At 41.6% G+C, this 18,658-nt stretch overlaps 2 protein-coding genes and 1 pseudogene across 2 annotated transcripts in view; 2 read left to right on the top strand and 1 right to left on the bottom strand.

The window, feature by feature from the left end:
* Nucleotides 1–18,658, bottom strand: part of Cdh20 (cadherin 20) — a 70,203-nt gene that overhangs the window by 19,086 nt on the left and 32,459 nt on the right. The window contains exons 7-9 of the mRNA XM_027417846.2: nt 17,238–17,374; nt 6,882–7,003; nt 2,621–2,738 (exon numbers count right to left, since the gene is read on the bottom strand). Of these exons, the coding sequence (XP_027273647.1) occupies nt 2,621–2,738; nt 6,882–7,003; nt 17,238–17,374 (377 nt within the window). The remainder of the gene's footprint in view (nt 1–2,620; nt 2,739–6,881; nt 7,004–17,237; nt 17,375–18,658) is intronic.
* On the top strand, nt 7,872–8,877 carry LOC113835930 (annotated as a pseudogene).
* Nucleotides 12,084–17,045, top strand: LOC103159831 (low-density lipoprotein receptor-like). The gene is given in 3 exon segments (XM_035445263.1): nt 12,084–12,125; nt 15,451–16,441; nt 16,444–17,045. Coding segments are annotated over 3 exon segments (1,635 nt in total).

Here is an 18,658-nt window from a genome sequence, read left to right as displayed (position 1 = left end):
ATAAAGCAAAACCAGTCTGAATATGGTGGCACATGCCTGTAATCCTGGAGTTGGGGCAGGGGGCTGAGGCCAGGAGGACTGTAGGAGGTTCTAGGCCAGCCAGGGCTATATAGTAAGGTCCTGCTAAACAAACAAACAAACAAACAAACAAACAAGAAAACCTCAAAACAACAAAAAGTTCATACCATTAATAGAAAATTTTGGGGGTATGTTTTGCACGGACTAGAATTTCACAAAATTTCTAACAGCTTAAAGCACACAAGGCTAGTTAGCATCAAGCTGTTTCTGGTTCTCTTTCCCTTCTTGAATGTAATAAAGGATCCTACTTTCCTACATTTTTTAAGTTGAACATAGCAAAATAATTTGCCTTAGTTGACAGAAAATGAGCAGGCAGGAGCTGGTGTCTGACTTTCCCTGTCCTTTTGTCATTAAGCCATAATTGAAAGAACACAAGATTAATGCAGCCTGGAACACAGCTGAATGAGGTGGACAGATTTCAGGTGTAACTCAGACCTTCCTAATACATTACCTCTTAATTTGTGCTTACTTGTCTCTCCTTTTTCTTGTCTTTTCTTTCTTTACCACTAAGCTGGTAGAGAGCTTGCCTAGCATGTGCAAGGCCCTGGGTTTGACCCACGGTCCTCACCAACCCTTGCTAAAGAGACTTTACTTTTATTTGTGAAAGTATTTACATTTATTTAAGTACTTATTCAGTAGATGATTCATCTCCTTTTGTGTCAGTCCTGTTCTGGTAGCCCATCTCCATATGACATTGCTTCCATGGACAGGTGCCCAAAGCCAACCTTTAAGAAACCTGCAGCCTTTTGGTATTCGTTGTTTTTGTGTTAGTTCTGCAAGTGTGAGTGAAAAGAGTGACACCTAGCTAAAAACGTGAGGAAAACACTTAATGGCCAGCTCTTCTCACCCTAAGGTTTCTTTCATAAAGCCAACTCTGAGGAGGACAAAACTGTTCTTTATAGGGAGGATTTTCCTATGAAACAGGTAAGTGAATAATTCAAAAGTTTGACTCAATAGAATTCTCGGGATAGAGGTATGGGGAGGGGTGATGGCTTGTGGGCAAACTGCTACATAAGGTGAATACCGGAGTCTATGGACGCACACAAATGTCAGATGGGCATGGTGGCCCACTATAATTCCAGTGCTCAGGAGGTACACACAGCATCCCTGGAGCAAGTTGGCTAGCTAGGTTAGCTGAATCAACAGGCTCTGGGTTCAGATGAGAGGTTCTGCCTCAGTATATAAGGTAGAGAATAATTGAGGGAGAGACCTGTGGGACCTGCTCCCAGCACCCACTCCTGCTCCAAAGGATCCAATGACTTTGTACTTGTATTGGGCTCTTGTACTCACATGTGCCCATTATTAAACATCAAAATCTAAAGGAAGATACCTGATGTCAACCTCTGACACATGCATCCCCACATGTGCCCATGTGAAAATAGCACATAAACATGCAGAAATCTCAGGATATTTAATTGTAGGCGTTCCTTCCATAGACATTTTATGGTAATTAAATGGTTGAAAAATACTCCTATTTATGAGGTTGTGGCAGTAATTCAAATCTTAAAAATGATGTTTGAGAGGAAGATGAGGCATGCCTGATCTTGATATTTTGTTTAGATTGTTAGGAAGGCACCCTTAAGTTGAGGGTGTTGAAGCCCAGAGAAGGGAGGGAACCCAAGTCAGTGAGTTTGCAGCAGAATTAACAAGGGATCCATCTGATAGTTAACTGCTTGGTTTCAACTATCCTGACCTTGCTTTGAAGTATGTTCAGCTGGAGAATAAAAGTTCCTCTTCTCCCTATTTGAGCCCTAAGAATGTGCTAAGTCTGTGATTCCCTCTGCTGATGAGTCCTTGTTGGTAGGATCCTAGAAGTCTAATTCTATAGAGATTTAGTGGAAAGCAAACGCCTTTTGCAATGGGGATCCCACCTGAATAGCATTCTCAGAACCTAAAGTTGTTTGAAGCCAGGTGGAATGGTGGCTGACTATGGCCTTAGCATTCTGGAAGTTTGGGCAGCAGGATCTTGCATTTCAGGCCAGTGCAGTTTATTTTAGACAATCTTGTCTCCATAGAAAAAGGGTTTGAATCCTGAGAATACTTTCATGTTCTTGTATTTGTGCTGTGCTACCTCTATTGCCATTGTTATTAGTATCCTTTAATTTAACCTTGCCTCGTTTGTTGTGGGGGCTTTATACTCGCCTTCCCTTTTGATCATTTATTAGAAATGTTAGTTGGGGTTTGTTTCTTTCTCTGGACCCCTTTTCATTAGACTCTTTCTGTCTTCAGATGTAAACCCAGTTGCTATGAGTTGGACTAAAGAAGGGAAATTCACCACTGTGCCTTGAAGAGTCTTTCACAGAAAAAGTGTCAATAAACATTTGCCAACTGATGGAGGAATGAAGGTTTTAGAAACAGCAGAGGGCACTGTTTGTCTTTGATGTTATGACACAAAACTTTGAAGACTACAAATTAGCATTAATGTCCTCTTGCTATTGAAAAGAAAGCCTGAAGACTTAGAACTGTATGTATAATATAGTAAGTCAAAATATCCAGCCTGAGCAGTAGAAAAAGCACAGATTGCCCCAGGTCCACTGCTTACCTTGGTTGTCCCTGACAGTGAAGTTGGGATTGTTAGCAGCCTCAGGAGCCAAACTGTAGTAGAAATGCTGACCATTGTGAGGGTCATCTTGATCCACAGCACTTACTGTCTGGATGAGCTGAAGGTGGGACATGGGTTCAGGGTGAGTTGGATAGAAAGGAAAAAGCAAAGTCTAATGAAATCCTAAATTTTGAGTCCAATACTAAGTCATTTCCACAATGAGATGTCCTGAGACTAACCTGGAAACCCTCCATGCCATCACACAGTTTACAATTATTCACCTTGTTCTTGATTTTGAGCATGTAGCAGGTAAAGAATAAGTGTTGCCTAAATGTTTCAGGTGCATTATAGTCTCACAGCTTGGCTGGTGAATGTGTTTTAAAGAGAAGAAATGAAAGAACTGTGGGATGTCACAAGGTCCTGCCTGTCCCCAGTGTCATCCTTTCACTCAATCTGTATCCCATCATTAAGTAAGTATTTTTTTGACTAAACTGCCATCTCTAAGAAGTCCTATTTAAAAATAACAACTACTGAGAGGCAAATAAACGAGGCAGGGTTAGGCTATGCAATATGGATGGGAGGGGCTTGGGCCACAGGACAGCCATGTTTTGTTGGCTCAGGAAGGGAGTTAGAAAACATGTTGAGCAGAAGCTCACCATGTTGGGAAGCAGACTAGAGTCAGAGGTGTGAGGGTGTAGCTTAGTTGGGAAAAATAAAATAAAAAATAGAGTTCAGTGGCACGGAGAGCAAGAGGGCTTCCCCTCACCCCTTTGGCCAAGTTCTGTTGTTCTGTCTTTTTCACAATATTCTTCAGTGGAATACCTTTCATGAAGACTACAGAAACTCATGGAAAAGCTGTTAAAGAAAGTAGGATGAAATAGACAAGTTGGGACATTAGCTAGTGGGCTGTGGTGGGGTGGTGTGTAAACAAAGTTCTGATGCGCTGGTTTTCTTTGGTGTTCACTGTAACTCCCTGTAGCACAGATGGTTCCTATTCATTTTGGGCCTGACCCTGAAACCCTGCCATTTCTACTGGAAAGGCTGTCTTTTTTCCAGGCAAAAATGACTACATCAAAAGTCAGCTTGAGGGCCCAGAGTATTACAAGATACCAAAGGGTTAGAGGGGCTACCCTTTGAGGGATTTCTGCATACTGTTCAGATCCTCCAAGGACTTCTTTCCTTGCTTGTTACCTTCCAGTGCCTAGAGGAACCACCTTCACTGTAGACGAATACATTACCCATGGTCAGCATACCCTTTTAGAAAAACGTACAACCAATGCTGAGCTGATACAGGGTAGTGTAAGGAAGGACTTCCCTAGCCCTCTAAACTTTGGAAAGCTCTTATTCTAGAACTCTGTAAGGCTGTTAATGGATCTTTATTGCAGCTAGACTTTTTATTTTGCTTAGTTCCTTTCCTGTTCCCTTTTATAGGTTTCAGAAACACTGTATTTCAGAACTCCACCTCAGGATAAGCCCCCGGAATGCCTGACTGTTGTATGTAAAGTAGATGGAATGGAGTAGTAATAAAGCCCAGGGTCAGGGAGCAGTGGAGATTGTCACATACGGTTCAGCCTCATGTCAGTGCTGCTTACAACCCAGGGCACCCTCTGTCTTATCCCTATGGAGAAGCAAATCCTGTACTTTTTAATCTTGATTGCCAAACGTAAAGGGATAAAACTTTTCTTAGGGGATTAAAAAAAAACAACTTCTTTATTGACTCTTTGGGAGTTTCACATCATGCACCCCAACTCTGTTCATCCCCTGGTCCCCCTATCCTCCCCTTATCCCTGCCATGCCTCCCCACATAAGGGAACAAATCAAAGTAAGCAAGCAAGTGAAAAAAAAAACAAACAAAAGCAACAGGGGATACTTTGAATAGATAATATAATGGGAAAAATTTTAAGATATTTTAAACTTCGTGTGTATTGGTTGAGTTGGGACTTTGAAGGGTAGGTAGACAGTGTGCTAGGAGTCACAGTGGGAGTGTCATGGCTGACTTTATTGGCCTCCATTCTCCTGACAGTCTTTAGCTCCACTTGTATAGTATCTTGCTCAGCACTCTCCATTCTTTTTTTTCTAGTCATCAGGCATGCAATTCACTTTTGTGTGGCTTTCATCCACTGTAGGAGGAGAGCATGCTTACATACATATGTACATACACACACACACACACACACACACACACACACACACACACACACAGCAGAAGTGAGGATGACCAGTGTTGGGCAAGTACAGAAAGAGCTGGTGGTTAATATAACAATATGGGTAGCCTTAGCTGTGTGCTTCTGAAAACCTTCAAAACCAAAGCCCATATCATAGGCTAGGATTATCCATATCTTGGGCTGAAGATGACAAATGCAGCATGCTTGTGACACTGTCCCCTAACTCCAAGTCACAGATGAATTGTGCTTCAAAGACTTGCAGAAAGGACAATTAGAGATGTCCTTAGAAGTGGAGGACACACATGGCTCCAAAAGCAGGAGAGGTAGTTAAGATGCTATTGTCTTGTTATAGTGCAGCTTCTTTTCCAGAGCCTTCAAGAGGAAAAGTCGGCTTCCTTCATTGTACTACTTAGCATCCTCTAAATTCACGGCTACATTTAGCCTTTTTTGTCATGGCATACATTATATACTGATATTAGCCATATTTTTAGTAAAACAAAAATTATGCTATATTCTGTATCATAATCTAAAAGCAAAATAGAAAAAAAATCACTTGAAAAGCCCAAACGACCTAGTCAGAACTTGAAAAGCCCAACCTGCCCGTCAGAATGTGTCTACCTCAATACAGTAGCTCTGCTGCCTTGTGTCTGCTTTCTGACCTTACCTCATGTGTGACATAATCTACAAAACTTCAGGCATGTTAATGTGGTTCTTTACAGCTATTACCATGGATGATGCCTTGTCCAGTAAAGCTTTTATTGTAATTTTTATTAGGTTGATAATATTTTAGACCTTATTAGACTCTAGATTTAATAAATATGGAAGTTCTTATACTAGGAAAAACCTTTTAGGAGTGATACAGACTTGCACCAAATTTTAAGAATCAGTGTTGATGTCAGTTTGGATTTATGTCCCTGAAGGGCTCCTTGATTTAAAGAAACAAAGTTACTTTCTTTGGATAGAAGACAAAGATATATTGTGTTAAGGATGTTGAAAGAGCTCCAGTAAGTGTTGGTCTTAGAGACACAGCTTTGTGCAGAGGCTGCTGGGGCGATGTTCCAGTGAGCGTAGAAGAGAGGGCAAAACTTCATTGCTGCCAGAGCCTGAGTTACCATCTGGTCAGATTCAGACTTCCCAACACCCTGATTTCCTTATCAAAATGATCTTGATCCATCTGCTCTACATAAATCCATAGGACCACAGAATATGCATGCTCTAAGATGGACACCAAGACTGTTTAATCAAGTAAAGAAGCATAGAAAAGCAGGGGCAGAATGGAGAATGTGGAAAGACAGTTAGAGGTGATGAAGTACCTGACAAATACCTTCATATGTGGCCACCAAAAATGGATTTCTGGATGTTTCTTAATCAGACCATTTGAAATTTGATGAAATACAAGGTTAGATTTAGATGCCTCAAAAACATGTTTCTGAAACATGTTTTAGAACTGTGGTTATTTCCATACCATATTATTCTTGCTAAAGCACTATTCAGACCACATTCTGGGCTCCAAGTGGTTGACTTAACAAATAAATAATTGGCACATGATATAAAGAAGTTAGGAACTCTTTTTTCTAATGCATAATTTCTGGTGTGGACAGGTTGTTGATCATGAATTCAGTTATTGTATTGGTTAGTTTTATGCCAACTTGATATAAGATTGAGCCATTTGGTAAGAGGAAGACTCAATTGAAAAAAAATGGATCCATAAGGTTGGTCTATAGGTAAATCTACAGAGCATTTTCTTGATTAATGATTGATATGGGAGGTCCCAAAACTTTGTTGGTAGTCTCACCCCTGAGCAGGTGGTCCTGGGTTCTATAAGAAAGCAGATAGAATCAGCCATGAGGAGCAAGCCAGTAAGCAGTTCTCTTCCATGACCTCTGCATTAGCTCCTGCCTTTAGGTTCCTCTCCTGCTTGAGTTATTGTCTTGATTTCCCTTGGCAATGGACTATTACATAGAATTTATAGGATGAAATAAAGTCTTTCCTTCCCCAAATGACTTTTGTTCATGGCAGTTTATCACAGTGATAGAAAACCTCACTAAGACAGTTATCTTTAATGGTTATCTCTGGACAACTGGGGTTTACCTTACCTGTCCAGCTTTAGCATTCTCACAGATAAAAGCTTCATAGAATCTGGGAAACTCTGGAGCATTGTCATTCACGTCTAAGACTTTGATTGTGACAGCAACACTTCCCACTTGGGAGGGATTGTCTAAAGAGAACATAAGGAACATTGGTGGTGAGACCTCAGTAAGGCAGAAAGGCAGCTTGTCAATCTGGTTTGTCAAGGAATAGGTAAAATGCATGGAAATTCTAACATGGTCATAGGGTATGTGTTGGCTGTTAAGAGTGTAGCCATGCCTTTTTATACAGGTAGGGGTGGTTTGATCTGTCTCCAGGGCCACTTTGCTTCTTGATGAATTTCCTAGAGCTCTCTATGTAAACCAGGCTGACATCCAACTTTTAGTAATCCTCTTTTCTCTGTGATTACAAACATGAGTGTCACAATAGACTTTAGTGTGGGTAGGACACAGGAATCCTGAACTCACCGTAGACGAGGTCAGAATTTGAAATCAAACTTAGGTCTGTGAGGGAAAAAAAGTCCTCTCTGTTAGGGAGCATGGTGCCTTCGAGTCCTCAAATAGGAAGATAGTGACAAGCTACATTGGGAAGCAGAATATACGCAGGGGGAGACTTCTGCAATGGGTGAGAGGGCGAGGGTGAGGTCAGGGCTTCTGGTTGGCAAGGCTCTGCATTAGCTGTGAGCGTTGGTCCACCTCCCAATCTCTCTGGCTTCTGTTTGTCTGTGAAGCGAGAGACTTGGTTAAACCAATGGTCTCCAGACTTTCTTCTCTGGTGAGTGGGAAACGGGCTCGGCTTTTGGTTGGCAGTCAGGAGACCTGGCCAGTTTTCTAAGGAGGACCCTTGAGCATTTTCAGGCACCGCTGTGCTGCGGCCCAGGGAATGCCAGCTATCATGAAGCAATTGTAGGTGGAAGAGCCCCAGTGGGGTGGTGACTTGCAGAAGCTCCAACTTTGGCATTAATCCTTAATTTTCTTTCCTGTTAAATGAGAGCGATGATGGCTTCCTTCCCGGCCTCCCACACTGGTGATAGGACCCATAGTTAGACAGCAAGGAAGGTTTCTTTGGATGCCAGCGTCTGCACTCTGATGCTTCAGTAAACCTTATGGTCCCCAGGAGGACCAGAGAGAAGGGAAGGATGTTCTGAGCTGCCGCACGTGTGACTGACTAATGCTGCCACCACCTGCTCCACTCCTGTTACATTCTGTTCTCAACTGAGGTTCTCACTACTATGTTCTACAACTGATAGGATGAGCTGTGTTTCTCCTCGGACTGTCACTGCCAGCCATTAGTGTTGGTCCTCTACACAATTTGGTACAGATGCCACCGCTCCAAGCAGCAGTTGGCATTTGTCTGCACCCTCCTGTGGGCACTCTCGTGCTTGGTGACCACCATGGAGTACGTCATGTGCATCGACAGTGGGGAAGAGAGTCGGTCTCGAAGTGACTCCTGGGCGATCATCCTCTTCATAGGCATCCTCAGCTTCCTGGTCTTCACGCCGCTCATAATGGTCTCCAGCACCATCTTGGTGGTGAAGATACGGAAGAACACGTGGGCCTCCCACTCGTCGAAGCTGTACATTGTCATCATGGTCACCATCATCGTTTTCCTCATCTTCGCGGTGCCCATGCGGGTCATCTACCTGCTTTACTACGAGTACTGGTCAGCCTTTGGGAACCTGCATAACATCTTCCTGCTGTTCGCCACTGTCAACAGCAGCGCCAACCGTTCATCTGCTTTTTTGTGGGCAGCAGCAAGAAGAAGCACTTCAGGGAGTCCTTGAAAGTGGTACTGACCAGAGCTTTCAAAGATGAAATGCAGCCCAAACGCCAGGAGGACAATGGCAATACCATCTCCATTGAGACGGAGGTCTGTAGATCACAGCAGGGAATTGTGGACAGATACAATGGAATGAGGGTGGCTTTCAATTTGCACTTGGAGTGCAATCAAAGCACATTTAAATCTCCAAAAATGATACAGAAGGGAAGCATTCCACATGCATGAAAGTGTAATTGATAATGAGCTTGTGTTCTTATCTAGTGTCTTCTGGAAATGCCTCCATCAGTGACTTTGCTCTGTCTTTCCCATCCTTGTCAAAGACTCACTCTTCTCTCAGCCCTTAGTGATCAACCATTAACTATAAAAACTGCTCTAACAGGAAGTATCCCAGATGGGACCTGGAGAACCTAGGGAAGCCATGCAGTAACTGCTGTTTGCTCCATGTGACTTCAAGCAAGTGGCTTTGGGGAGCCTCATTTCCCCCCTTAGCAGAAGTGGTGACAGTTTGTACTGTGCAGGTTATTGTGGAGTAAAGCAAGGTAGGCAAAGCACCTCCCATTGTTAAAGTTCAATAAACGTCCATCTCTCTTCATCCTTTAACCAGAAAAAAGAGTGTGGCCATGCACAAGCTGGGATAGAAGGAAGCATTTTCTGGGGTGTGATGTCAGGAATTATGCAGGAAAGGGCAATATTTAATGGGGAGCAAGTGTTACAAAGTGAATCTGAAAGTTTTGACTCATGTTTGGTTCAACTTTGGGCTACAGAGTTAAAAGTCAATTCTGTATTCTAGGACTTCAAATAGCCCATTCCAATTAGGATGTGTGCTTGTGGAACATTGGGCTTGACTTAGGTGGAATAATCCATTCTTTGACTTAAGTTTCAGAATAGTCTCAAGTTATGCATGGGGATACACGAAACATCTCACATTTATTTCTGCCTAGGGACTAAAAGGATCTTGTAGGATCAAGTTCATTCCAACAGCATTGGCTGGGGCAATAGCCATGGGTGTTCAAGGGGAAATGTGTTGCCTGGAGACAAATGCATAGCCCCCATTCTTTCTATTCCTCCTGTTTTCCTCTGCAACCCAGGGAGACAATGGCAATTACAAGACAAAAATGTGAGGAATTTTGCTAAACCCCAGAATACATTGCCCTTCAGGTTTGTCTGTTTTTCTTTCTTTCTTTCTCAAAAATATTTTTGTCTTGCGTTTTTTCCCCTCTAAATAGTTCTGTGTGGATTAGGCTGTTCTAGGGGAAAGGTGATGAGTTAGACACTGGTGTATGTGATACCTTGACTGATGGGTAAGGTTGACAAAGGGACAAAGAGAGGAAGTATGTTAGTAACCCCAACACATAGAGAAGAAGCACAGAAAGGCTGTGTGACAAAAACCTGGAAGCCATCTATAGCAGGAAGAACAATGTATCTTTGAGTAAGAACCTGCCTGGGCCACAGATGGCATGTGTACATGAATGCTTGTGAGTCAAGTGCAGATAGTGGGCAGTGGCCCGTGGTACACAAGAAAGGATGTTCCTATCACAAATACAGCCCTGTCTGGCATAACTGACAATCCGTGGGTTCAGACTCAGCAATACTGTGAACCTTAGGAAGGATAAGAAATTCCAGCTAACTACTTCTGCACCTGTAGACTCCAAAAGTAGAGGTTTTGGGAAAAAGCTGCTTTAGTATTTCGCTATTAAAAAATGATATCTTCTCCTCCTCTTTCCCTTTCTCTTCCTTCTCCTTCTCTCATTAAGTTTTTTTTGTTATACTGTTAGTACTTGATTTATTTATTTTCTTAAAAATACAGTATTTCATGTGTGTGTGAGTAGATTTCCATACTGAAGAGCCCAGACCTTCACCCAGCCTCCTTGCTTTGGCAGCATGACAGTCTGAAGAAAAGACCCAGCAAGACCAAGGCTCCTGACTCAGCAACATGTGCTGAACCCCAGACCTTGCCTTAATCACTAGGAAGTGAAGGGACCAGCCCCCCATTTCGGCAGCCATGACATAACACTTGCTATGACCTTGCCTTAGTCACTAGAGGTTAGGTGCCTGCCTCATGACAAGGAACCAATCAGAAGTTAGCTGGTGGTGCTATGCTTTAAGACTCTGGGTGTACTTTATGGACAAGTGCACCCCAATGTCTCACAGAACATAGCAACCACCCTGGGAGGGCCTATGGGCCATAACAACCAATTGGCCAATCAACACAGGGCAAGCCCTCCAAGCCTGGAGGCACACCAATCCTGAGCCTGTGCGTACCCCTAGACACTCCCCTTATGCTGCCCTACAAGATCGCTCGGCAGCTGGTTTAAGGTGTCTTTTCTAGCCATCCGCCATGGCGGGTGGGTAAAAGACCTGAGCTAACATGGGGTTAGCTCGTTAAAAAACAATAAAGCCTCATGCAGTTTGCATCAAGCTCTCGAATCTGCCTGGTGATTGGGGTGACCGAGGTCATGGCCTCGGACCTCAGATACCTGAGTTTTTCCGGGGGTCTAACAGAAGCCAGATACCCTCCATGTGGAAAGGAACCAATCAGATATTATCTGGCTGGCTCTGGATGTGCTGCATTGCATAGCAAACCACCCTGGGAGGGTCTCTAGGTGTAGCAACCTTGCTGCAGCTGCAGCTGACCAATCAACACAGGACAGGTTGCCTAAGCCTGGAGGTGCACCAATCCTGAGACTGTTGCTATGCAAGTAGGGGACCCTCAGACACTCCCCTTGTTCTACCCCAATATATTCACAATATATTCATCTCCCTATGTAAAAGGATCTGGTCTCTGGTAGTTTTGGGGGTTCCAGATTCTGGGCACAATAGGCACAACACATACCACTGCCCATGTGTGGAGTCAGTTCTGTCCTTTTATCTTAATGTGGGTTCCAGTTTACACTGGTCGTCAAGTCCATAGCAAGCATTTTAACTGCTGAGCCCTCTCACCAGCCCATTATTATTTATATTTTTCAAAGACACTTTTATGATTTGTATATCTAGTTTTATTTGTGTGCTTTTATTTTTAAAAATTTATTATGTACATGAGTATTTTTCTTGCATATAAGTGCATCATGTGTATGCACAGGACTGGTGCCTGTGGAGGTCAGAAGAAGTGGTCAGATCCTCTGGGACTGGAGTTACAGATGGTTTTGAACCATCATGTGGGTTCTGGGATTGGATTCTGGGTCCTCTGAAAGAGTGCTCTTAACTGCTGAGCCAACTCCCAGCTCTTTATTCTTTATTATTGTATAATAGTATTTCAAATATGCCTTGCTTTTTCTCTTTCTCTTCCTACCATTCTTTCCCTTTATCTTTTATTTAACCTCACTGACTTATCTTTCATCTCCCTTTCTTTCAATCATTATTTTTCTTTTATCTAATTAATTAAAAAATTGTCTGGGGGGTGGGTTTGTGTGAGTATGCATATTCGTGTAAGCATGCGTATGTGTGATGCGCCTAGGGTGCACTTGTTTGTGGAGGTCAGAGGACAACTTTGTAGCTTCAGTTCTCTCCTTCCAACTTTATGTGGATTCTAGGGGGTCAAACTCTGGCTTTCGTAGTAAATGTCTTTACTGGGGAAGACATTTTGCTAACCTTAACCAAATTACTACCTAAGCTTATAGCTTACTCTTCATTATTTTTCACTTGCTTATCTATGGTCATTGTTGACTATAACTATTTTAAGAATATTTATGTATCTGCTTTGATTTAGTCTTGCTATTATTACAGTGGCCTGTTATTTTATTCTCTTGAGTGGTTTTGGAATTGAGCCCTCAAGAACAGACTGCTTTCTAAACCCAATAATAAACTGGAAAGTATATCTATAGTGACAGAAGGACAAATCACAAAATAGAAACACAAATACGCAAAGGTGGGTAGCATGTCTGCCAAAGATTGAATGTTAATAACTGAGTCCAGCAATATTGAAATGGTTGAGATTCCAAACAAAGACTTCATCTGATCAGGGCTTAGCAGGAGGATACAAACAAGCAGGTGAATGAGACAAGGAAGGCAGTTCAGAGCCATGGATGAGAAATTAAAAAAGAAAATTGAAATTCTCAAAACAAAACAAAACAAAACAAAAAAACAAACAGCCCAGTGTAGTGGGCTGTTTGTAGATTAAACATGTAGATTAAACATGACTCACATGTTTAATCCCAGCACTCAGGAGACAGAGGCAGGTGAATTTCTATGAGTTCAAGGCCAGCCTGGTCTACAAAGTGAGTTCCAGGACAGCTAGGACTGTTATGCAGAGAAACCCTGTCTTGAAACTTTCCCTCCCCCCCAAAAAAAACCCAAAAATAAATTAATAAACAATTGTTCGAAATGAAAACCCCAATATGTAAAGACTGTGAAAAGCATTACCAGTGAACTAGGTTAAGCAGAAGAAAGAATAATTGAAGATGAAGTTGAGGAAATACTGTATGCAGATATAAATAGAGCTGAGATACAATATAAAGGCATATGTAACCTAGTCAATGAAATTACAGGAGAATATTCTAAGAAATCCACATCTAAGCTAAAAAGACATTGAGAACACAGAATAGCCATGTCTAGCAAAGAACCTGTCATCATAGTTACAATGCCAAAACCACACAACAACAAAAATAGTAAAGGCTGCAAGATGGAAACACTAACTCAAAAGATGCAAACTGATCAGAGCAACAGTAGACTCTTTATTAGATCTCCTGAAAGCCAGGAAAATATGGAATGATAATTGTTAAGCCTAGAAACTAAATAACTGCCAACCAAGATTACCCAGATTCAATAAAGTTATTGTTTAAAAATAAATAAAATGAGCATAATGAGCATAAGCTACAGCAGTTCTTGACCACTAAACCCACCTGCAGAAGATTCTTAAAGGAAGATGACAATCGGAGAGAGAAGCACAGTCAGGAACTTGAGAGCTCAGCAAAAGATATGTGTTGTGAGACGAATAAATGAATAGAGGTGAACTGGGAAACAACCAGTCATGCCCATCACAGTAAACCAGAAAACCATCAATATTAATAGGAGAGAAAGAAAAATCAAGTGATAATCAAACAAGTGAAGAAAATAGTGAAAAAATGTATAGAAGTTAGAAAATCTTTCTAAAAAAATAAATATAGATTGTTTTTAGCTTTTCTACTAAAAGATAGAGACTAATGGATTGGATCAAAGACAAGACATGACTATTTGTTCTTTTTAAGAAACATCTCATGGGAAAAGGCAAGGCTGAAAAATGAAAGGAGGGAAAAATATACACCTAACAAATGAAACCTGGAAAACAACTAGGACTAGCTAAAGTATACTTTAGGATTAATTAGAAGATGTGAATAGGCTCATCACCTGTGAGTAAAAAGAAAAAATCACTTAAGAAGATGCAATTTTTTTGGTCAGTCATGGTGGTGAATACCTTTAATCCCTGACAGAGGCAGGCAAATTTCTCTGAGTTTGAGGGTAGTCTTTTCTACCTAGTGAGTTCTAGGCCAAGATGGGGCTACACAGTGAGGTTCTGCCTCAGAAATGATTGCAAACATATATGCCTTGAATATTGGTACACATAATTTTATAAAAACAAACATTATTGGGCATAAAAGGATAGAGAGACCCAGACAAAATAACAGTGGGTGACATCAACACCCCACTGTTACAGATCATCTAGATTAAAAAAGAGAAATCAGAGAAATTTCAGAGTTAAGCTTCCCCATAGATCAAATGGAACTTACAAGTATCTACATAGTATCTCATCCAACATATGTAAATTATACATTCTTTCTAGCAGTTGATGAAACTTTCCCTTAAATCAAGTCATGTTACAATAAAGTTTTAACAAATAGAAAAATAATCTCAAAGGAATTTTTGCCATCAGATCATACTATAACAAAAAACCTGAAAATCAATAGTAAAAAAAAAGCTATAGAAACATGAAATTAAATAATAGATTCTTCAATAGTCACTGGGTTATTGAAGAAATAAGAGAGGAAATTGAAAAAAATCTTCAGAATCAAAGAAGATTGGAAACAAAACATTACAGAATTTTCAGGATACAGCATGGTAGTTCTAAGATGGAGTGTCCTAGCTAATCTGCAAGATGAAAAAGAGCAATGCTACAGTTTCATGGGTCTGCTCCTGAGAACTGGTATTGCTGCTGGGAAGGACAGTTTTGATCCAGGCCTTCTGAGTCATAAACATGGAATGACTCACCTTTTGACTGACACAGAACAATAGCTGAGTACATATGTAAGCATAAGTCTTTCCGCCAAGCTGCCTGAGCCCCACTGCCATGTGGGTGCCCAAATAAACACACAGAGAATTATATTAGGTACAGTGCTGCTGGCCAATGTCTAGGATTTCTTACTTTCTAGCTCAGTCTTAATTATCAACCATAACTACTAATCTATATATTTATAAAGACTTATCTTATGGAGGATGCCTGTGGGAATGTGTCCTGTCTTCCTGGGATCACATGGCAGCTCCATAGAGAGGAGGAGGAAGAGAGCGATTTCCTGCTTGTCCTTGCTTATATTCTGAGTCTGCCTGCTATGTCACTTTCTGCCTGGATCACAAAACTTCTATTTACTACATTTCCCATAATCCTCCTCAACTCCTAGTCCCACCTAACTTTCATCCTTATTGGCCAACAGTGCTTTATTCAACAACCAATAAGATAAATATACACAGAAGGACTTTCCCCATCATCTCTACTTTTTTTCTGTCTAAATAAAAAGAAGGGTTTTACCATTAACATAGTAAAATATATAACAAAACAGTTATCAGGGAAGGACTATAGTTACAATATTTGGTCCATTAATATTTAGCAAGATTTTAAAGAAAATATTCTATGATGAGTCCTCTGAGACATGCATGTCTGTCACCTGTCAATTCAAGGAATTCAGCTGTTGGGGCCATGCAAGCCGCTATATTCATAACTCCTGGTGTTGTGACAGGCAGACAGACTGTGAGAATGGCTCAGATGAACAAGGCTGTGCCCCCAAGACATGCTTCCAGTTTGAGTTTCGTTGCCAGAATGGCAAGCGCATCTCTCAGAAGTTTGTGTGTGACCAGGACCAAGATTGCCTGGATGGCTCTGACGAGGTCCACTGCCAGGCCGCCACTTGTGGGCCCACTCATTTCCATTGCAACTCCTCTGCCTGTATCCCCAGCTTGTGGGCTTGTGACAGGGATGATGACTGCGAGGATGGCTCCGATGAGTGGCCACAGAACTGTGGGGGCCGCGACACTGCCTCTGCCTGGAGTAGCAGCCCCTGTCCCTCTCTGGAGTTTCACTGTGGTAGCAGTGAATGCATTCATCGCAGCTGGGTCTGCTCGGATGAGCCCATTAAGGACTGCAGGACCAAGGAGTGCTTGAACAACAATGGTGGCTGTTCTCACATCTACAAGGACCTCAAGATTGGCAACGAGTGCTTGTGTCCCAATGGCTTCCAGCTGGTGGATCAGCACAGGTGTGAAGACACTGATGAGTGTCAGGAGCCGGACACCTGCAACCAGCTCTGTGTGAACCTTAAAGGCAGCTACAAGTGCGAGTGCCGGGCCGGATTCCACATGAACCCTCACACCAGGGTCTGCAAGGCTGTGGGCTCCATAGCCTATCTGCTCTTCACTAATCGCCACGAGGTATGGAAGATGACCCTGGATATCAGCGAGTACACCTGCCTGATACCCAACCTGAAGAACTTGGTGGCCCTGGACACTGAAATGGCCAACAATAGAATCTACTGGTCTGACCTGTCCCAGGGAAAGATCTATAGCGCCCTGATGGACCAAGCACCTAGCTTGTCTTACGACACCATCATCATGGTCTGGCTGTAGACTGGATCCATGGCAACATCTATTGGACAGATTCAGTTCCAGGCAGTGTTTCTATGGCTGACACCAAGGATGTAAGGAGAAGGACACTGTTCCAAGAGAAAGGGTCCAGACCCAGAGACATTGTGGTGGGCCCTGTGCATGGCTTCATGTACTTGACAGATTGGGAGACATCTGCCAAGATCAATAAAGGAGGGCTGAATGATGTAGACATTTACTTGCTGGTGACTGAGGACATCCAGTGGCCAAATGGCATCACAGTAGATATTCCCAGTGGCTGCCTCTATTGGGTTGATTCCAAACTCCACTCTATCTCCAGCATTGATGTCAATGGGGGCAATAGGAAGACCATTTTGGAAGATGAGAAGCAGCTGGCCCACCCCTTCTCCTTGGCCATGTATGAGGACAAAGTATTTTGGACAGATGTCATAAAGGAAGCCATTTTCAGTGCCAATTGCCTCACAGGTTCAGATGTTAATTTGGTGGCTGAAGACCTCTTGTCCCCAGAGGACATTGTCCTGTTCCACAACATCACATAGCCTAGATGGGTAAACTGGTATGAGAGAATAGCCCTCCCCATACATACATAAAAACAACAACAAAACTGAACTTAATGAAGGATGCACCCCAACTGAAACATGAGCTTTAGACCACATCACATGACCATGTATTGTATAATTTCATTTTCTCCTCTGGACCACATTGTTTGTAACAAGGCCTAGAAATTTTCACTTTAATACCTGTACATTTTTAACATTGTGGAGACAAATTATGTTACTTACTCATTTCCATAGCGAGGACTGTTATATTATGCCAAGAAAACTCTTCTCTGTCTAGTGGTCTTGCCGTCATTAGAGCTCCTGTTGTAATGTCAACATAGAAAAATCTTCCAGGGTCGCTGCTTCTGTCTATGGAGTATCTGCAAAGATATGGATTATGTAATTATTTTCACTTCAATAAACATGAGAACATAGTACTTGAAGGAAGGGAGTATACACACAGTGTTAAAGGTAACTCAGTCACCCCTGAGTTGTGAATATATGGAATACCATGGCTTTTATCATTCTTAAGAGAAACAAAAGAACTTTTTTTTACTACTTAAAGTATCTTACTTAAAAAATGAAATAAAGAGAGTGCTCATGACCTTATGGCAGTTTCAATGTACATGGAAATCAATTTATGCTATTTAAAGATTGAAACTGATCCAAGAGTGTTGGGGTGCCCTTAATATCAGCCTCTATTTATAATTGTTTGAAATTCAGCTAAGTTCTTAAATGATTACCTGAAACTTGAAAAAGCAAAGCTACAGTTATGTGGTTCTGCTCTTTGGTACGGGTATCACTGTTGGGAAGGGCAGCTTTGCTCCAGACCTTTCCACTCATAAACATGAATGACTCTACTCCTGACTGACACAGAATCTATTAGCTGAAGGTTCCTTATATAGGATGCTTTTAGCAGGACAGACCAGGTCTGTTTAGGTTGCCAGTTGTAAATAAAACTGAGTTTTGTTCATTTATGGGGGATGACCTTCTGGAAACTGTCATATAACCTTCAAAATCTGAAGGGCATCACAAGCAGTTGTTTTGTAAAACAAAGGCCAGTTTTTCATTCAGACCACAAGCCTTACTTGTTGTTTCTACCATGTGTGTTCAGTCTAGACCAATGTCATTTTGTGTAGGAAAAGAAGGGTAGATACAGGCATTTACACCAGATAGTTTTAGACCTCTCCAAGAGGAAGACTTATATGACTCATTTTGCTGTTGCTTTATCTTTTGAGTCTTTAGTAAATTTGGCTGTAAGATCTGTAATTGTTGTTCAGTCTGATTTGGCAAACTCGTTCCCTCTATTCACTGTTCTCCATCTTGGGAGATGGAGATAAGCTCATGCATCAGGAAATTTAAACTAAGACATTTTGATAATCAGCTGGGATTGAGGACGATCATTGAGAATTTCATGTACTCATTCTTATTTTTACTAAGAAATTTTGTATTTTAAGATATAGTATATTATTTATTTCTGTATATATCTTTGTGGAATTAAAAAATCAGACTAGTTAATATCCACATAATTTCACATATTACTTTTTGTGGCAGGCACATTTAGAATCCATTTTCCTACAATTTTGAAATATACAATACATAATTAGCTAGTTACCATCTGTATATTGATCACCAGATCTTCCTATCTAACTAGAACATTGTTT

Source organism: Cricetulus griseus, chromosome 5 (assembly GCF_003668045.3).
Source record: "Cricetulus griseus strain 17A/GY chromosome 5, alternate assembly CriGri-PICRH-1.0, whole genome shotgun sequence".
NCBI lineage: Eukaryota > Metazoa > Chordata > Mammalia > Rodentia > Cricetidae > Cricetulus > Cricetulus griseus.
This window is presented reverse-complemented; position numbering and strand designations above follow the sequence as displayed.